Source organism: Thalassophryne amazonica, chromosome 2 (assembly GCF_902500255.1).
Source record: "Thalassophryne amazonica chromosome 2, fThaAma1.1, whole genome shotgun sequence".
Taxonomy (NCBI): Eukaryota; Metazoa; Chordata; class Actinopteri; order Batrachoidiformes; family Batrachoididae; genus Thalassophryne; species Thalassophryne amazonica.
Window position 1 is genome coordinate 50,179,072 of NC_047104.1, and position 18,467 is coordinate 50,197,538.

Below are 18,467 nucleotides of genomic sequence, written 5' to 3' on the forward strand. Positions count from 1 at the left end.
TCACAACAGTAAAGTGTTGTATTTGACTTCCTCCATTGTCCGTTCATTTGCGCCCCCTGTTGTGGGTCCGTATACCTACACTTTCCCAACAGGATATCTCGGCCAATGTCATGGACCCCGAGGGGCGTCAACCGGCTGTTGAATGGCCAATGGAAGAGCAGGGCGCACAGGCGTCTGCAGGAGGAATGGTCGGTGAGTTGCATCGAATCCTCACCGCTTTTACGGCTCGGTTGGATCTAATGACCGAGCAGAACGTCCTCCTTAACCGCAGGGTGGAGGCTCTCGCCGCGCAGGTGGAGGTGCGCCCTCAGGGCGCTGCTGCGGCTCCCCCTCCTGTCGATCCTGTGCGCAACAGTGACGTTCCACAGGTCGTTCAACGACCCCTCCCACCTTCCCCTGAAGCATACATAAGCCCTCCAGAGCCGTACGGGGGTTGTGTGGAGACATGCACGGACTTTCTTATGCAGTGTTCGCTCGTCTTCGCACAACGTCCCGTCATGTACGTGACTGATGCTAGTAAGATAGCTTATGTAATTAATCTGCTTCGCGGCAAGGCACGCGCTTGGGCTACAGCGCTCTGGGAGCAAAATTCACGGCTCCTTCTGACATATAATGGGTTTGTGAGGGAGTTCAGAACAGTGTTCGATCACCCAAATAGAGGAGAGACCGCTTCAGCCGTGCTGCTGTCAATGAGACAGGGGCGCCGGAGCGCAGCTGCTTATGCAGTCGACTTCCGCATCGCGGCTGCGAGGTCCGGCTGGAATAACACTGCCCTCCGCGCCGCCTTCGTAAACGGACTGTCGTTGGTCCTGAAGGAGCTCCTGGTGGCCAAGGATGAACCGCGGGATTTAGACAGGCTTATTGATCTCGTTATACGATTAGACAATCGGTTAGAAGAACGCCGTCGGGAACGAGACGAAGGGCGTGGCCGGGCACGCGCCGTCCCTCTCCCTTCCGGTTCCGACCGAGTTCCGCCCTCCCCATGCTCCACGGTGCGGGCACTAGATGGCTCCCTACTCCCACCAATCACACATAAGACACCACCAGTAACTCTGGTGGTGTCAGGAAATCACCGGGAGGAGATCGAGTTTTTTGTGACTCCTACTACCTCCCGTGTGATTTTAGGGTTCCCCTGCATGTTAAAACACAATCCCCGGATCGACTGGCCGTCCGGGGTAGTGGTTCAGTGGAGCGAGACCTGCCATCGGGTATGTTTAGGTTCCTCGGTTCCTCCCGGTTCCCAGGCTAAGGAGGAGGTCAGAGTCCCGCCCAATCTGGGGACAATGCCGGTGGAGTACCATGACGTTGTGGATGTGTTCAGAAGTGCGAGAAGTGCGAGTTTTGTCTATTATTGTAATCTGTTGGGTTTGTTGTGCCCTTTCACAACAGTAAAGTGTTGTATTTGACTTCCTCCATTGTCCGTTCATTTGCGCCCCCTGTTGTGGGTCCGTGTACCTACACTTTCCCAACAGGAACTACAAGAAAACCGAAGCCAACATTGATCTCGACGCTTTAAACAAAACGCGCCTGGAGCCACTGCTGGAGCAGTGTGTGCCTGTATCTGTGCGTTCCAGGACTCGGCTGGGATGGAGCTCAGCTGCAAACTGAAGCGCGTGATCCGACCCACTGGGGAGATCTGTGCACACGTCAGTGGATCCACCACCTGCTCTGGTTCCTTGTCCAGAACAAAAGAGGGATCATGTCCTTCATCACCAGAATCCTCACTGTCTGGTTGAGACTCTGACGACACACTGTGCGCTCCATCTTGCTCCAATTAAAAAAATAACAACAACAACAAAAAACTGAAGCGCTTGTTCAACATTCATAAGACGCCTCATTTTTACAAAAAAACAACAACAACAACAACAAAAAACCCACACACCACCTCTTCTTTGTCTTTCGGCTGTTCCCGTTAGGGGTCGCTACAGCAGATCAATCGTTTCCATCTCACCCTGTCCTCTGTATCTTCCTCTGTCACACCAACCACCTGCATGTCCTCTCTCAGCACATCCATGAACCTCCTCTTTGGTCTCCCTCTTCTCCTCCTGCCTGGTGGCTCCATCCTCAGCATCCTTCTCCCTATATACCCTGGGTCCCTCCTCTGCACATGTCCAAACCATCTGAATCTCGCCTCTCTGACTTTGTCTCCAAACCGTCCCACCTGAGCTGTCCCTCTGATATGTTCATTCCTAATCTTGTCCATTCTTGTCACTCCCAAAGAGAATCTCAACATCTTCAGCTCTGCCACCTCCAGCTCTGCCTCCTGTCTTTTTCTTAGTGCCACTGTCTCTAAACCATACAACATAGCTGGTCTCACTACTGTTTTGTAAACTTTCCCCTTCACTCTTACTGATATTCTTCGGTCACAAATCACTCCTGCCACCTTTCTCCACCCACTCCACCCTGCCTGCACTCTCTTCTTCACCTCTCTACCACACTCTCCATTACTTTGAACAGTTGACCCCAAATATTTAAACTCATCTACTTTCACCACTTCTACTCCTTGTAACTGCACTATTCCACTGGGCTCCCTCCCATTCACACACATGTACTCAGTCTTGCTTCTACTGACTTTCATTCCCCTTCTCTCCAAAGCATATCTCCACTTCTCCAGACTAGACTAAACTTGCTCTCTACTCTCACTACAGATCACAATGTCATTTGCAAACATCATAGTCCATGGGGACTCCTGTCTGATCTCATCTGTCAACTGTCCATCACCACTGCAAACAAGAAAGGACTCAGAGCTGATCCTTGGTGTAATCCCACCTCCACCTTGAATGAGTCTGTCATTCCGACTGCGCATCTCACCGCTGTCACACTATTCTTGTACATGTCCTGCACTACCCTAACGTACTTCTCTGCCACTCCAGACTTCCTCATACAATGCCACAACTCTTCTCTTGGCACCCTGTCATAAGCTTTTTCTAAGTCCACAAACACACAATGTAACTCTTTCTGTCCTTCTCTGTACTTTTCCAACAGTATTCTCAGAGCAAACATTGCATCTGTAGTGCTCTTTCTCAGCATGAAACCATATTGCTGCTCACAGATCTTCACCTGTTTTCTAAGCCTAGCTTCTACTACTCTTTCCCATAACTTCATGCTGTGGCTGATCAGCTTAATGCCTCTGTAGTTACTGCAGCTCTGCACATCACCCTTGTTCTTGAAAATAGGAACCAGCACACTTCGTCTCCACTCCTCAGGCATCCTCTCACTTTCCAAGATTTTATTAAACAATCTGGTTAGAAACTCTACTGCCATCTCTCCTAGACATTTCCATGCCTCCATTGGAATGTCATCTGGACCAACTGCCTTTCCACTCTTCATCCTCTTCATAGCAGCCCTCACTTCGTCCTTGCTAATCTCTTGTACTTCCTGATTTACTCTCACCACATAATCCAGCCTTTTCTCTCGCTCATTTTCTTTATTCATCAACTCTTCAAAATATTCCCTCCACCTTCTCAGCACACACTCCTCACTTGTCAGCACATTACCATGTGCATCTTTTACCACCCTAACCTGCTGCACATCCTTTCCAGCTCTGTCCCTTTGTCTGGCCAATCGGTACAAGTCCTTTTCTCCTTCCTTACTATTCAACTTCTTGTACAGCTCGCAATATGCCTTTTCCTTTGCTTTTGCCACTTCTCTTCTCGCCTTACGCCGCATCTCCTTGTACTCCTGTCTACTTTCTTCATCTCTGCGACTATCCCAAAACTTTTTCGCCAACCTCTTTCTCCTTATGCTTTCCTGGACCTCTTCATTCCACCACCAAGTCTCCTTGTCTTCCTTCCACTGTCCAGATGTCATACCCAGTACTGCCCTAGCTGTCTCTCTCACCACATCTGCAGTACTTTTCCAGTTGTCCAAAATTGCTTCCCCTCCAACTAGTGCTTCTCTCACCTGCTCGCTAAATTTCACACAACAGTCTTCCTCCTTCAGCTTCCACCATCTGATCCTTTGTTGAGCTCTCACTCTCTTCTTCTTCTTTACCTCTAAAGTCATCCTACAAACAACCATCCTATGCTGTCTAGTGACACTCTCACCTGCTACCACCTTACAGTCTGTGATTTCTTTTAGCTTGCATCTCCTATAAAGAATGTAGTCCACCTGTGTGCACCTTCCTCCACTCTTATATGTTACCCTGTGCTCCTCCCTTTTCTTAAAGTAGATATTCAGCACAGCCATTTCCATCCTTTTTGCAAAATCAACTACCATCTGTCCTTCCCCATTCCTATCCTTGATACCATATCTACCCATTACTTCCTCATCACCTCTGTTCCCTTCACCAACATGCCCATTGAAGTCTGCCCCTATCACCACTCTTTCATGCTTGGGCACACTCTCCACCACCTCATCTAACACACTCCAGAAATCTTCTTTCTCCTTCATCTCACAACCTACCTGTGGGGCATATGCACTGATGATATTCATCATCACCCCTTCAATTTCCAACTTCACACTCATCACCCTGTCAGACACTCGCTTAACCTCCAACACACTTTTAACATACTCTTCCTTTAAAATGACCCCAACACCATTTCTCTTCCTGTCCTCACCATGGTACAACAACTTGTACCCACCGCCGATGCTCCTGTTCTTACTTCCCTTCCACTTGGTCTCTTGCACACACAATATGTCTACCTTTCTCCTCTCCATCATATCAGCCAGCTCTCTCCCTTTACCAGTCATACTACCAACATTCAAAGTCCCCACTCTCATTTCCACCCTTCTAGTTTTCTTCTTCTCCCGCTGTTCATGGCAACGTTTTCCTCCTCTTCTTCATCGTCTTCGCCCAGCAGTAGCCCAATTTCCACCGGCACCCTGTTGGGCAATAGCACCGGTGGCGGGCGTGGTTAACCCGGGCCGCGACCGATCCGGTATGGGAATTCGATTCTGAGTCTGCATAGTTGGGTTGGCTTGTTTTACGCCGGATGCCCTTCCTGACGCAACCCTCCTCATTTATCCGGGCTTGGGACCGGCACTCAGAATGTACTGGCTGCACACCCCACCACCACACGCGCCAAATACGGAGACTGGGCTGCAAATACGCCACCAAAATTCTACACACTGCAAACATGTAAAATATTTCTCAAATCTCTCAAATACCAAAATTCTAATTGTTGTCTGTACACCCGAAATGCGGGCGTACGAGAGAGAGGGAGAGAGAGAGACAGACGCTGTCTCTCTCTCTTTGATGGCTCAAAGTCACGCTTCTCTAGACTACTTATAATAAGATGTTAAATCTCTCATAAACATACTTTTACAACTGTACACAAGAAGGAAAGAACATGCAACTGTTTTACCAAGCCATGACAATGTAAACATGACAAATAATTAGCTTTTTAGATGGCTCCAAATGCTTTCTCCAGCTCCTGCACTCCTCTGTGATTCAGGAAGATTAGAGCTGTTTTCGGCAAACAACTTGCAGAGAAAATGATTAATCCGCCAGGAAATAATTATTTTATATATGCAGTGTCCAGCGCAGAGCGCATGGCTGCAGGTGGAACAAAGCACAGCGTCCAGCTGGGGACACAGCGGGTGGGATCGTCATGACGACATGCGTGCAAGTGTGCAGATCAAAGTCGTGCAATACAGAGTGATCAAGGATCACTTCCTCAAAACCTTTGAACTGTCAGACGCTGAAAGGGACAGCAAGCTCTTCTCTCTGGTGTGGCTGGAGGACAGCAAGCCCTTCGGAGCTCATGGACAGAGTGTTGCAGCTACGGCCAGACTTTTTGCGCAGCAACTCTCTCCTCATGTGCGCGGCACTGGCCAACACCACAATCACGGGCTGCCGTGTGCTGGCGGAGAGGCCGACAAATTCTTCCTGCCAGCCCAGCACCATGGCATGACTGGCAGCTCTTACCACATCACACGCAGCGGCAGAAGCCCCACACCACACACAGACAGCACCACCACAGAGGAGCTGCCACAAAAGCACTCAAAAACCACATGTGCACTGTGAGAAAACATTCAGCTGGTTGAACGAAGTCAAACAAAAGGCTAATGTTCTAAAAAAATATGCAAATCATAAGAAACCAACAAGAAAGACAGCAAAACGAAAAAAGGACGAATTGAGGTTTTCGTTGCCCTTCGTTCAAATTTTTCGACAGTTTAAAAATCCTGATGAAGTGACCGCTGCAAGAACAAAGCTGAGCAAAGGTTAAACAATGCCTATGAAAGTCAACGAAAGTCCAGATTTCTTGTTTCGTTAGGGCTTCATTGCCCTTCATTAAGTGCTGTGTGACCGGGCCTTAAGTATTCACAGCCTTTTCCATGAAGCTCAAAACTGAGCTCAGGTGCATCTTGTTTCCACTGATCATGCTTGACATGTTGCTACAGCTTAATTGGAATCCACCTGGGGTATATTCAATTGATTAGACATGATTTGGAAAGACACACACCTGTCTACGTATAACGTCCCACAGTTGACAGAACATGTCAAATCACAAATCAAGCATGAAGTCAAAAGAACTGTTTGCAGATGTCCAAGACAGGATGGTCTCCAAGCACAAATCTGGAGAAGGGTACAGACACATTTCTGCTACTTTGAAAGTAGCCTAGTGGCCTCCATCATCCTTAAATGGAAGACGCTCAGATCCACCACAACTAATCCTAGAGCTGGCTGTCCGTCTAAACTGAGCAATCCAGGGAGAAGGACCTTACTCAGGGAGGTGACCAAGAACTTGATAGTCACTCGGTCAGAGCTCCCGCATTCCTTGGTGGAGAAAGGAGAACCTTCCAGAAGGCCTGTATGGTAGAGTGGCCAGACGGAAGCCACTCCTTAGTAAAAGGCACATGGCAGCCTGCCTGGAGTTTGACAAAAGGCACCTGAAAAACTCTCAGACCATGAGAAACAAAATTCTGTGGTCTGATGAGACAAAGATTGAACTCTTCGGCGTGAATACCAGGCATCATGTTTGGAGGAAACCAGGCACCATCCCTACAGTGAAGCATGGTGGTGGCAGCATCATGCTTTGTGGCAGAAACTGGGAGACTAGTCAGGATGGAGGGAAATACGAATGCAGCAATGTAGAGACATCCTGGATAACAACCTGCTCCAGAGCGCTCTTGACCTCAGACTGGGGCGACAATTCATCTTTCAGTAGCACAATGACCCTCAGCACCCAGCCAAGATATCAAAGGAGTGGCTTCAGGACAGCTCCGCGAATGTCCTTGAGTGGCCCAGCCAGAGCCCAGACCTGAATCTGATTGAACATCTCTAGAGAGACCTGAAAATGGCTGTGCACCGATGCTCCCCATCCAACCTGATGGTGCTTGAGAGGTGCTGCGAAGAGGAATGGGCAAAACTGCCCAAGATAGGTGCCAAGCTTGTGACATCATATTCAAGAAGACTTGAGGCTGTAACTGCTGCCAAAGGTGCATCAAAAAAGTATTGAGCAAAGGATGTGAATACTTATGTACATGTGTTTTCTTAGTTTTCAGTGTTAATAAATTTGAAAAAAAAAAAAAATGTTGTGAGCAGAATTTTGAGGGGAAAAATGGATTTACTCTATTTTGGAAAAAGGTTGTAACATAACAAAATGTGCAAAAAGTACAGAGCTGTGCATACTTTCTGGATGCACTGTATAAGAAAAATTGTATTATTATCATTCTATCAAAATATATTGTATTTTATTAGGTTTTATTCATATTTTATCGCTGTTACAATGGTTTATTGTTATTTTCTTCCTCAAAATATACTTATTTTATTAAATATAATAATTTCAGATGACAACTAGTTAGTTTTGACATGATGAAAGTAAAATTTAAGCAAAGGAAATTTGTACATTAAAAAATTAATATATAGTGACAAAAATACTCATTTTAATGTATATTTTCTATACGTACATGTTTTAAGACACTGTTTTGCCCTGCTGCTGAGGGATGTGATCTTTTTGTTTGTTTGTTTTGGTTTTGTCTTTGAAGTTTTGAAAATTAAAACCAAAAATAATTGGCTGCACATGCTTTTTGAGTTTACTAAACTTAAAAACAATATGCATAATTTGTGACATAAACACATTCATGAAAAGTCATTTTTTTAAAGTTGTGCAAACACCAACATCTCTCTGTGCAATCAGCTGTCTTGACTTTTTAAATTTTATCAAGTTTTTCTTTTATGTTGTTGTTGCTGACTGGCTGCAGCAACAACACGAGTTGTCACTGAAAGTACCCACGCCCCAAACGTGTTAAGATAAGTGGGCTTTGATGCATAGTGAACTGGCTTTGATCTCACGTGTACCCCCATAAGCTCCTCTGTAAATTCTGCATTTGGAGCCATCTAAAAAGCTAATTATAAATACCCACCTCTTATAAAATAAAAATAAGAAATGTATACATATTTATACATGCATACAGCTCATTCTCTGGCTAATATAATACGGATACTGTATTTATTTATTTATTGTAACTTTTGCATTATGCACTCTAACCAAAAGTGATTTCTGCTGGTTTCAAAAAATATGAATTAAAATACACTCTTTTTGTTACAATTTTCCTTAATAGTACTAACATTTGACAAAATACATAAATAAATGACAATGATAGATAGAAAAGGGATTCATGACTCATGCAAGTCATGTTACTCATGACTCATGTTTATGAACTGCTAAAGAAGTCATGGAGGAAAAAAGTTTGAAAAACAGTGTAAAGTAAAATTCTTACCTGAGCTGGGAGGATGGGCTGGTTGCATGAGGCACACTTGGGGGCAAAAACCCTGTTATGGTGAAAACAACAAAAATTTAACAGATGGAATATTCAGACAAGTCAGTGCAGAAAGTTTTACCATGACTCAGTAATTCCAAGGTTTACACCATCAACAATGGCTTCAATATGAGAATTAGATCTCTTTTATACATTAATACATGTGCATGTATAAGAATACATTTGAGTAATACTGATTAAATAATATTATCTGAAATCATCTAGCAATATAATGCAATATCTGAATAAGTTATGAGGCTTGTGGAGAATGGTCAGAAGACTATGTTTACTACAGTGTTTAACATTTTCTCCCTGTACAGGTGGTTTGTCCTTACGTGTGATAGTCTTTGACACAGTAGATATTGTTATCAACGTCCACAGTGAAAGGCACGCCATCTAAACCCTCTTTACAAACCACACAGCGGAAACAGCCGGGATGGTAGGACTTGCCCAGTGCCTGTAGGATCTAAACACACATTATTACAATCATCACCATCAAGGTGGTTACTCAAAATAATAAATTCAGTGATAGTGGTGAGGTGATGTGCTGTAAGAAAACTTCCTAGAATGTTGTTATAAAGCAGGTTATTGCAATGAATGAGAAACTGAGGATTTGAAATTGTGGTGAAGCTACGCAGACCTAATACGGCCATGGAGACAGTGTCACATTACAAATAATCATTTCATGTTGTAGAGCACAGACTCTTACCATCTCCATGATGAGGTGACCACACACAAAGCACTTCTCTGCTGTCTGCTGAAAGCCAGAGTACTGCAGATGTGACAAGACACAGGATTAATTTTCCTCATTTAATTATGCCTTTTTTAACCTGCATCTGTTTTTTCAAATTAATTATCATGAAGAATAGTGACACCAATGTAACTTCAGAAGAAAGACAAAGAATTCCAGTTTCACCATCACACAGTTCATAACCAAGAAAGTCAGTGGGATGGTGGGGCTATTATGGCATACATTTAAGTTTAAAGACACAGATACAGTATGTTCCTCAGTCTATACAAGTCAATAATTAGGTCCCATCTTGAATATGCAGCCTCTATCCACTCACAGAAATATTTAACCCTAACTTTTAAGATTTATGTAATTTTATTACATAACAAATTCCCATTTACTTTTTAGATCATTTTAATACAAACCTACCAAATAAACCTTACATGATGCATATTCATTACTGTAATAAATCCTACTCCATTTGAATCCTCAGCTTTATGTATTTAGTCATAATAACATATAATTACTCTAAATCAATAATAATGACAGTATTTATTTAAAATACATAAAGTATATTGTTTGAATTGCATAATAATTATGTTACCTATGCCATTTATCTTGTATATCTTGTATATGAATGGGAATTTGTCATGTAATAAAATTACATAAATCTTAAAGTTAGGGTTAAATATTTCTGTGAGTGTGTGGAAATCAACTGAGGAAATAGAGAAAAGACAGCTATGGGAAAATGGTTTCCAACATTGTGAACTCGCCCTATGAAAACTGGGCTACAGAGCCTGGGATTACCAATACTAGTACATAGGAGATTATGGGGTCATAAGTACACACTGCGAAACAGTCCAGAGAGAAAGGTTGAAGCAAGACTACAACAACACAAGTAGCTCCAGCTGCAAAACAAATGATATACCTTACCACAAATCATCGTGCACCAGTGTTATTTTGTGGTCTGCAGTGAAGTGGGCACTGTATTTTTTTTTTGGGGGGGGGGCTCAGTATATAGACCTGGTTCTTTTCCCAGTTATGCTACCTGTTTGTGTCACTTCATCTGTATTACCCCAGTCAAGCAAGGTATAAATGGGTACTGGCATTGGCTGGGGAAGTAACCTGTGATGGACTGCCGTCCAGGGGGAGTCATAGATACTCATCCACTTCATCCTACAGTATCCAAGGATAAACACGGGCAACAAGCAAGGTTTTTGTAGGACTCTTCTTCTTTTTCAAGTAGTTAGCACTGTCACCCTAAAAGGTTTTGGGTTCAAAACCAAAGTGGGGCCTTTCTATGTGGAGTCTGCATGTCTGTCTGGGTTTTCTTTGACTATTCAGCTCCTGTCCCACTACTGACTGTAACCTGACTTCAGATGTGAGAGTGAGAGGTTTTCTGTCTGTTTTTGTTAATCCTGTGGTCAACTGATGAACTGCCAACACTGGCTTGTGAGAAAACTGTTATCTGAAGCTACGGAATTAATCGCCGTGTTCACATGTAGGTGCTTCAGTTGAGCTGTAGAGGATGCTGCTGCGCTCCTTACATTGGCATGAAACGGTTTATTTCGGTCTATTGTCTATGAGGTGACAGCATCATCAACCAGTGACACCTAAAATATTTCGCACCACAGTTTTTTTAAGCAATTTATTTAGTGTGCTTTCATGCATGTTAATGCAGTTACACCCAGGGGAGCGAGATCTGTACAGTCCCTTCTGAGAGGAAACAAAACACGCCAAACATCACGTCAATAACTGCTTTCCTTTCAAGCCAGAGCCCTGTAATTAAGATGACCATCTGCAGCGCACAACAGCATCAGGGTCATGACCTGATGACTTGAGGGGGGCTGACAGATGAGACGTTGCTGCCAGGTGGAGGTGGGCGGTGAGGGGCTGAGTCTACCACACCCTCCCCTCTCCAGATCTACCATCTGCCACCCCCCACAATGACAGGCCTGATTTGTTCTGTTTTAGCCGGATGATGGAGGCGTGACTGTCTTAAAACTCCAGCATTAGTTTGCAATTAGGCTTAAATACTATAATAACAATAATGCATATAAGGGTTTACTGGGATGTCAATTGGTTAAACTGTGAGCAGAAACTGGCAGCAGAGGTTTACGAGTGTCAGTTTGAAACTCAACGTACTGTCACACTGTGTTCTTTAATAACCGCATCAGTTAATAACAACGCTGTAAAGTATCAATGGCACACAATGAACCTCGGGCTTTCATCTGAGCAATGAGTACATTTTCAGGTTATGTCAAACTTAAGTGGCATAGTTCTGGTGGAGTTTCTGCCCTGTTAACCTGTAGCAGATGGTCCATGAGCCTAAAATCTACAGCTGTTCTCCACCTCCCACTCTTGCTGGGAAGCGGTGCACGGTTACCACGTGCTCCAAGGGGAAATTTGTGTGTCCTGACAGGGTGGCGTGAAGCTCTAACTGCAGTTGTGAAGTGTGTTTCCTCTGGGGAGTTGCAGAATGCAGTTTCAGATCCAAATCACACACTTCCCTGTCTCCACAGTGCGAGGTGAAGGATGGAACACACACTTACCAGGAAATCCTCCTCGCAGTAGACTTTGCCATTGACGTTATAAAAGGCTTTGCCCCTCAGCCTCCTCCCTGAAAGAGAAAAATAAAACCAACAACAGAGATAAGTGAAAAATAGAAAATGACACAACACATTCTCACTCCCAACTAATCACATTTTAAAAGCTTGGTCAATGCCCCTTTCCATCAACATGTGACAAGTTAAGTCATCCCCAAGTCGTTATTGATAGGTGGGGAGACAATTTTTGTTTGTGTGTGTGTTTTTGGCAAAGCATAACAGATATTTTACTTTAATTACAGGTTTTCTTTTCTTTTCTCTTTGGTTCTTTCAAAGAAAAACAACAATTATCTTTTTCATTAGTTTATCCGGTCAGTGACTTATGCCTATTATGTAGCACTTCTAACTGTTCTGCAAAATCATTAAAACCTGGGTCCCACCGAATAATGAAGGATGAATAATGAGCCACGCAGCATGTTTTCTTTGCTATGAGAGGGTTTCTTAAATTATTGTGGGAGTTTCGTGTCTCTGAGTGGCTCTTAGAGGCATTATCTTCAGTTAACGAGGCTCCTCTCTGAGCGTGGCGCTAATGTCAAGAAGTTCAAAATTTAGCAACAACAGCGTGGCGCAGTTTGTGTTTGCGACGACTTAGAGGCATGTGCGTGGTGCTTACGAGTCTGCTAAAAGCCCATTATCCATGTGTCTGGCAGCTATGCAGGACCTGAGAGGCTATTTTGGAGCTGCTGCCCTCTTGTGCACACAATTCCACCTGCTCTGTGCACTGGACGCTGTATATAAAATCATTATTTTGTAGCGGATTAATCATTTTCTGCCAAACCTTGGATGCTGAAAACACCTCTAATCTCTTCTGGAATCACAGAGGACTGTTTCATCTGGACGCTTTTTTTTCCTCTCTTTCCTGCTCCATGTGGAATGTATTTTGAACAGCTTAAGGTAACTATTTTTGTTTTTTTAAAGCTTGATAAACAGTTCCTAGCTGTAGAAGTATATCTATAGTTCATTTAATATCTTGTTAATGGATCACATGAGCGCCGCTGTTTGTGTGCACTGATCCAAACGAGCATTTAGGCAGAACGCCAGCTCACAAAAGAGTGATTTTTCAGTCAATATTGGACGAACACACAATTAAAATTTGGATGACTGCGTGAAGTGGGTGTGTGTGTAAAGCCACGGAAGAAATAACTCCAGTGAAGCCACTAAAAGCAGCGCCGAGTTGTGTGGCAACACAGAAAGAGAAGCGTGCAAAAGACCAATTTTGAAGACATAACACAAAGTTAAAAGTTGTATTATGGTGACTTGTAAGCTGTGGAAGAAATAAAGATATATATATATATATATATATATATATATATATATATATATATATATATATATATATATTTAAGTGATCCACAGGTGTATATAATTAAAGCGACCACCTCATTCTGTATGCAGAACAGCACCACGCGCAAAAGAACGATTTTGCAGAAATAAACGGAAGAACACAAAGTTAAAAGTGATCACAGTGTAAAATGGCTGTGTTTAAAGCCAAGGAAAAAATAAAGCCAGCAAGCCACGGATGGAAAGGAAGCCAGTGAGATGGAGCACAGAGGCAGCTGTCCAGGAATGGACAACAGCGGTGCGCGCAAAAGAGCAATTTTGCAGAAATAAATGGAAGAACATAAAGTTTATAGTGGGATTATGGTGTGTGTGTTTAAAGCCGCAGAAGAAATAAAGCCAGCGAACTGTGGAGCCAGCGAGGAGTACAGAGGCGGCTCTCCAGGAACCCTTGGTTTGGTTCTAGCTGGTCTGGTGCATTCCAGGTGGACAACAGCCTGGCGCATGGCGCACAACCGCGGGACTGAACTGGAGCGTCTATTTTTGGACTGCATTTAAAAAATGTGACATCTTTAGTGTGGCTGATGCGAGCCATTCGAGGCTCTAATGACAGGTCGGTCGTGGCTCACTAGAGGCTGCTACGTGGCACATGTGGGGTACAGAGAGGCACATAGAGGCACCTTCATAGTGGATACGTGATAGATGAAAACGTGGGTCATTCTTCGAATAATCGCTGACACACCAATGCGTGGCTCATTACTCATCCTTCATTATTCGGTGGGACCCAGGCTTAAGAAAAGAAGTGAAAAGTAAAGGCCCCCTGACACCTGCACGACTTTAATCCGTGCAATTGCACGCACATCGTTGTGACAATCCCACATGCTATTCCCAGCTGGACGCTGCACATTGTTCAACTGGCTGCCATGCATTGTCCGCTGGACACTGCGTCCGCGTTAGCTGCTGAAAACACCTCTAATCGCTTTTGGAATCACAGAGGAGTGCTGCAGCTGCTGCTTTTCTTGCTCGCGTGTGAGTGCAGCATGAAGTGGAGAAGCATTTGGAGCCATCTAAAAAGGTAATTCTTTGTCATGTTTATTTTGTAATGGCTTGGTAAAACAGTTGTATGTTCTTTCCTTCTTGTGTGCAGGTGTAAAAGTATGCTTGTTCTTTCCTTCTTGTGTGCAGCTGTAAAAGTATGCTTTTGATAGATTTAACATCTCATTATAATCGTTCAGATGAGCTGCGCTCTGATGCGGTGCACTGATGCAATGACTCACACTGTTCACTTCTTTACTCAACTTGACGAGCTGCATGTAGTGTTGGCGAGTAAACTGCGCTACCACTTCATGTTTGTTGCATGACATTTATGCGTGAAAGATTTTTTGAACATTTCAAAATTCTCTATGAACAACTGCACGTGCCGATGCCCCTCTCACGTTCAGTCTACACCTGTTAATGACAAGTTTACTCTCCTGCACGACACAGTACATGCAAGTGCGTGCATCAAAGTCGTGCAAGTGTCAGGGGGCCTTAACACAGGGAACACAAGCGGTCTTAATGAGTCTGTGAATGTGGCTTGTTTCATTAATGTGGTTCATGGGAGGTGTATGCTGCATTTGTAACAAAGAAACAAGCTTCTGCAGTGACTGGTTTGCAATAATTCGTATGAATGTCGGTGAAAACGTGCCCTAAGCCAAGCATAGGTAAGACCAACAACAAGCCCGTCACAATGTCAAAGTGGCAGAATTGTCACATTGTGGTCAGGAGTTGTGTAATGCCATGACATCTGAGAGTAAAGGTGCCTTGACACTTGCACGCATTTTGGCTCTGCACTCTCACGCACTTCACTGTGACAATCCCATCCACTGTGTTCGTGGCTGGATGCCGTGCTTTATATGCTGGATGCTGCGTATATAAAATAATTACTTTGTAGCGGATTAATCATTTTCTCTCAGTGTGTCTGTTGAAAACACCTGTAATCACTTCCAGAAGAAGACCGTTTCAGCTGGAGCTTTTTTCTCTCTCTTTCCTGTGCTTCATGAGGTGGAGAACGCATTTGGAACGATCTAAAAGGTAATTATTTGTAATGTTTGGGCAGCATTGTCAGGATAGATCAGGTTACACATCCATTTTATGTTAAAAATTTTCATCAGGTCAGACTTCTGGTTGACTCAACTTAACTCGTGTATGGCTCGGGTGGATTAGTGTAGACTCCTGCAACTCAAGCATGGAAAGTGTTAACCTTTTTTGAGTACAGCTTGATCCTCAGCGTTTGCATGGAGTTATGCCGAGCTTAGTGTGGGTTGGGCCGAGGTGGTTAGAAGTTTGATCAGAGCTCTAAAAAAACCAAGGCTTTTCCTGACTTTAGTCTTCCTGGTGAGAGGTGCTTGAGGAAATAAGCTGAGGTATGATGAGTTGCAAGCTACAGCATAAAACAGCACCAAACCTGGCTAGGTGTGAGAGTGACTAGATAGTACTGTAAATTTGGCTCGCATCCCCAACCATCATGGTCTACATTGCAACACTGACGGAGGTTTTACTTCCACCACTGATTAAACAGGATTCAACTCACTACCAATCCAGCACCAGTACATAAAGTCCCTTTCACACCTTAGCGATTTAGCCTGCGTATACTGACCTCATTAATAATGCTGGCGTACGTCTAATAAATTAATGCAGCTGTCACACCTTGACAATTAGCCAGCGTATGCCAACAGCCCAGTTTCCACTGAGTGGTTCGAGTCGGTACTGCACAGTATGGTGCGGGTCAAAAACAGAGTAATTTAACATTATTTTATTGTTGTTTTGGTGGATCATTTTCATCGCAACCAGAATGCTGAAGAGTCACCTGGTGGTTGTGGTAAACATTGCTGTGAATGAATGAAGCACTTTGACTCTTTAAACTTTTAAAGCACCGGTCGTGAGCTGATTGGTTCCACCATCTGCCTGATTAGATGGGGGTACCGATCAAAGCGGCTGTTGTGATCTGCTCAGTTCCACCATCTGACTAATCAGATGGCTGTCGCGATCTGATCGGTCCCCCCCAAGACAGGGGGGCATTTTGTAAATACGGTCGACATACGCTGGCTAAATCGTCAAGGTGTGACATGGCCTCATGGCTGCGCCTCAACTCCCCACCGGTCAACAATGGGAATGAAGGAATGATGTTCCCTCATCTTAGACTTGCATGAACGCTTGTACTATAACGATTCATGAGTGAACATGGAGCAGAATTTAACTGGTGTGGTCATCCATTTATCAATAAACTAGACACACACCCACACAGCAGTAGACTGTCTGAATTTAAGTGTGACAGCTGAATTCCTGAGGGAGACTCTTCATCCAATTTAAAATTAAACTGTGTCGTAAGATGGCTTTTGCAGTCCCTTGAGTATGTTCTATGTAACAGCAGTCATGTCTTCATGGCAGGATGATGACTTCACCCAAACCTGGCAGACGAAACACAAAGATCTCATAAATCTGGTGGATTACTTCAGTGTAATTGTCATCCTGAGCTACCGCTGACTTTACGGGGGACCCAGTATGGGAAAGACAAGCCCCTCCCTTTTTTTTCCACACTAAAATTTATGCAATAGCTGTATTTCACATGCACACAGTGCCACAATGCTGAGGCATGGCAATACATTAACACCCGCGTAAAAGGCTGGCGCAACCGAGGAATGCTGTCAACACAATAGGTGAGACTTTTTAAGACTTTAAGACTGAAGACCAATTAGCATTTTTGGTAATGCAAAGAAAAGCAAGACTGAGAACAGATTGAAGAAGAGTTGTGTGCACTGCGGTTTAGAAAATGACACTTAAAAAAGAGTAAAGTTGCAGGAACCCATGAGATGATGGTGAACAGTGTTGTGTGCTTGTCTTTGGCCTTTGCTCTGGAGTTTGGCGTCTGGAAGGTGAACACAAAGGGCTCTGCACTGATGACTATGTGGTGCACTGTTAGGGGAAGGGGCCGACTAAGCAAACGGGGACATTCTTTTGGCCTGAGGTCACTTGCTGGTCCCATTCAACCCCCCACCTCCTGCACCTCTCCATCACCCCTGCTCTGCCTACGTCCCTCACCCAGAAAAGAGGGGGAGGGCTCCATATCTCCCTTTCTCCTCTGAGGTTTTGTCACCAGACAGCACCAGAGAAAACCCAAAACTCATACCACCGAGTCTCAGAACCAACACACTTATTTTCAATTCATCTACATGTTGTGGAGGATCCTTGGGTACCGCTGGAATGATTCTGTATGAAACAAACGGTTACTTTGGGAGACTCAGATAAGGAGTGTCACTTGCATGGTGAGGAAGCATCAACGATGACATTTTGGACATGTGGTGCGTTTCTTGGGGCATGATACATCATCCAGCATGCAGGTGCCTCAGTGTTGATGACACCAGTGGCTGGAGAAGACCAGGGATTTCACCTAGCTGTGATTGCCATCCATGACCCAAAACAGTTCTGTGGTGTGGTGGATGCTGCACCACATGGCACTAGCACATGCTTCCAGACTTGACCCTAACCGACATGTTTTGGTAACAAAGTGGAAACATTTACGACGTCCTTCACATTAAAAATTCCTGGAATAGAACCAGTGACCCAAATGTAAATGTAAAAACATGTTTTAGGTCCCCTACAAAATGGTTAAATCCCACCTACAATGTTTGCTTCTGTAAACTATTTGCTGAAAACTGTGATGTTTGTCCATTTTAAAGTATTATTGGTCTACAAACAATCAAACTGCTCATTTTTCATTTTGGGGTGGGGGAGCATGAATAACCAGAATTAGCCTATAGACAGAAAAATAGACACATCAGTTGTCATAGTGTCAAGCCCCACATATGAAATAACCTATCAATTATTATACCAATTATGTCTGCCAATTTCTTCCTTTCTTTGCTTGCTGGTCTCACTGTCATCAACATCAGATGTGCTTACAGGTAATCTCTTCTGGCAGAAGGCTTTTAGCCATCCAGTACCAGCGGTTCATAGTAAAACTGGTTACTTCATTTATATCTGCATCAAATTTAAATCTGACCATTTTCCCATTCTCATGCTTTATCTTGTCATCATGCAAAGAGTTTTACACACGGAGCAATGATCAAGTCTTCAGGACGTTCATTCCAGAGGTGGGCAACTTCCTA

At 44.0% G+C, this 18,467-nt stretch overlaps 1 protein-coding gene across 1 annotated transcript in view; it reads right to left on the minus strand.

Moving 5' to 3' along the window:
* The window catches only part of wtip (WT1 interacting protein), a 79,799-nt gene that overhangs the window by 18,618 nt on the left and 42,714 nt on the right, over window positions 1-18,467 (minus strand). The window contains exons 3-6 of the mRNA XM_034185957.1: window positions 11,989-12,056; window positions 9,416-9,478; window positions 9,042-9,172; window positions 8,668-8,719 (exon numbers count right to left, since the gene is read on the minus strand). Coding sequence (XP_034041848.1) covers window positions 8,668-8,719; window positions 9,042-9,172; window positions 9,416-9,478; window positions 11,989-12,056 — 314 coding nt within the window. The remainder of the gene's footprint in view (window positions 1-8,667; window positions 8,720-9,041; window positions 9,173-9,415; window positions 9,479-11,988; window positions 12,057-18,467) is intronic.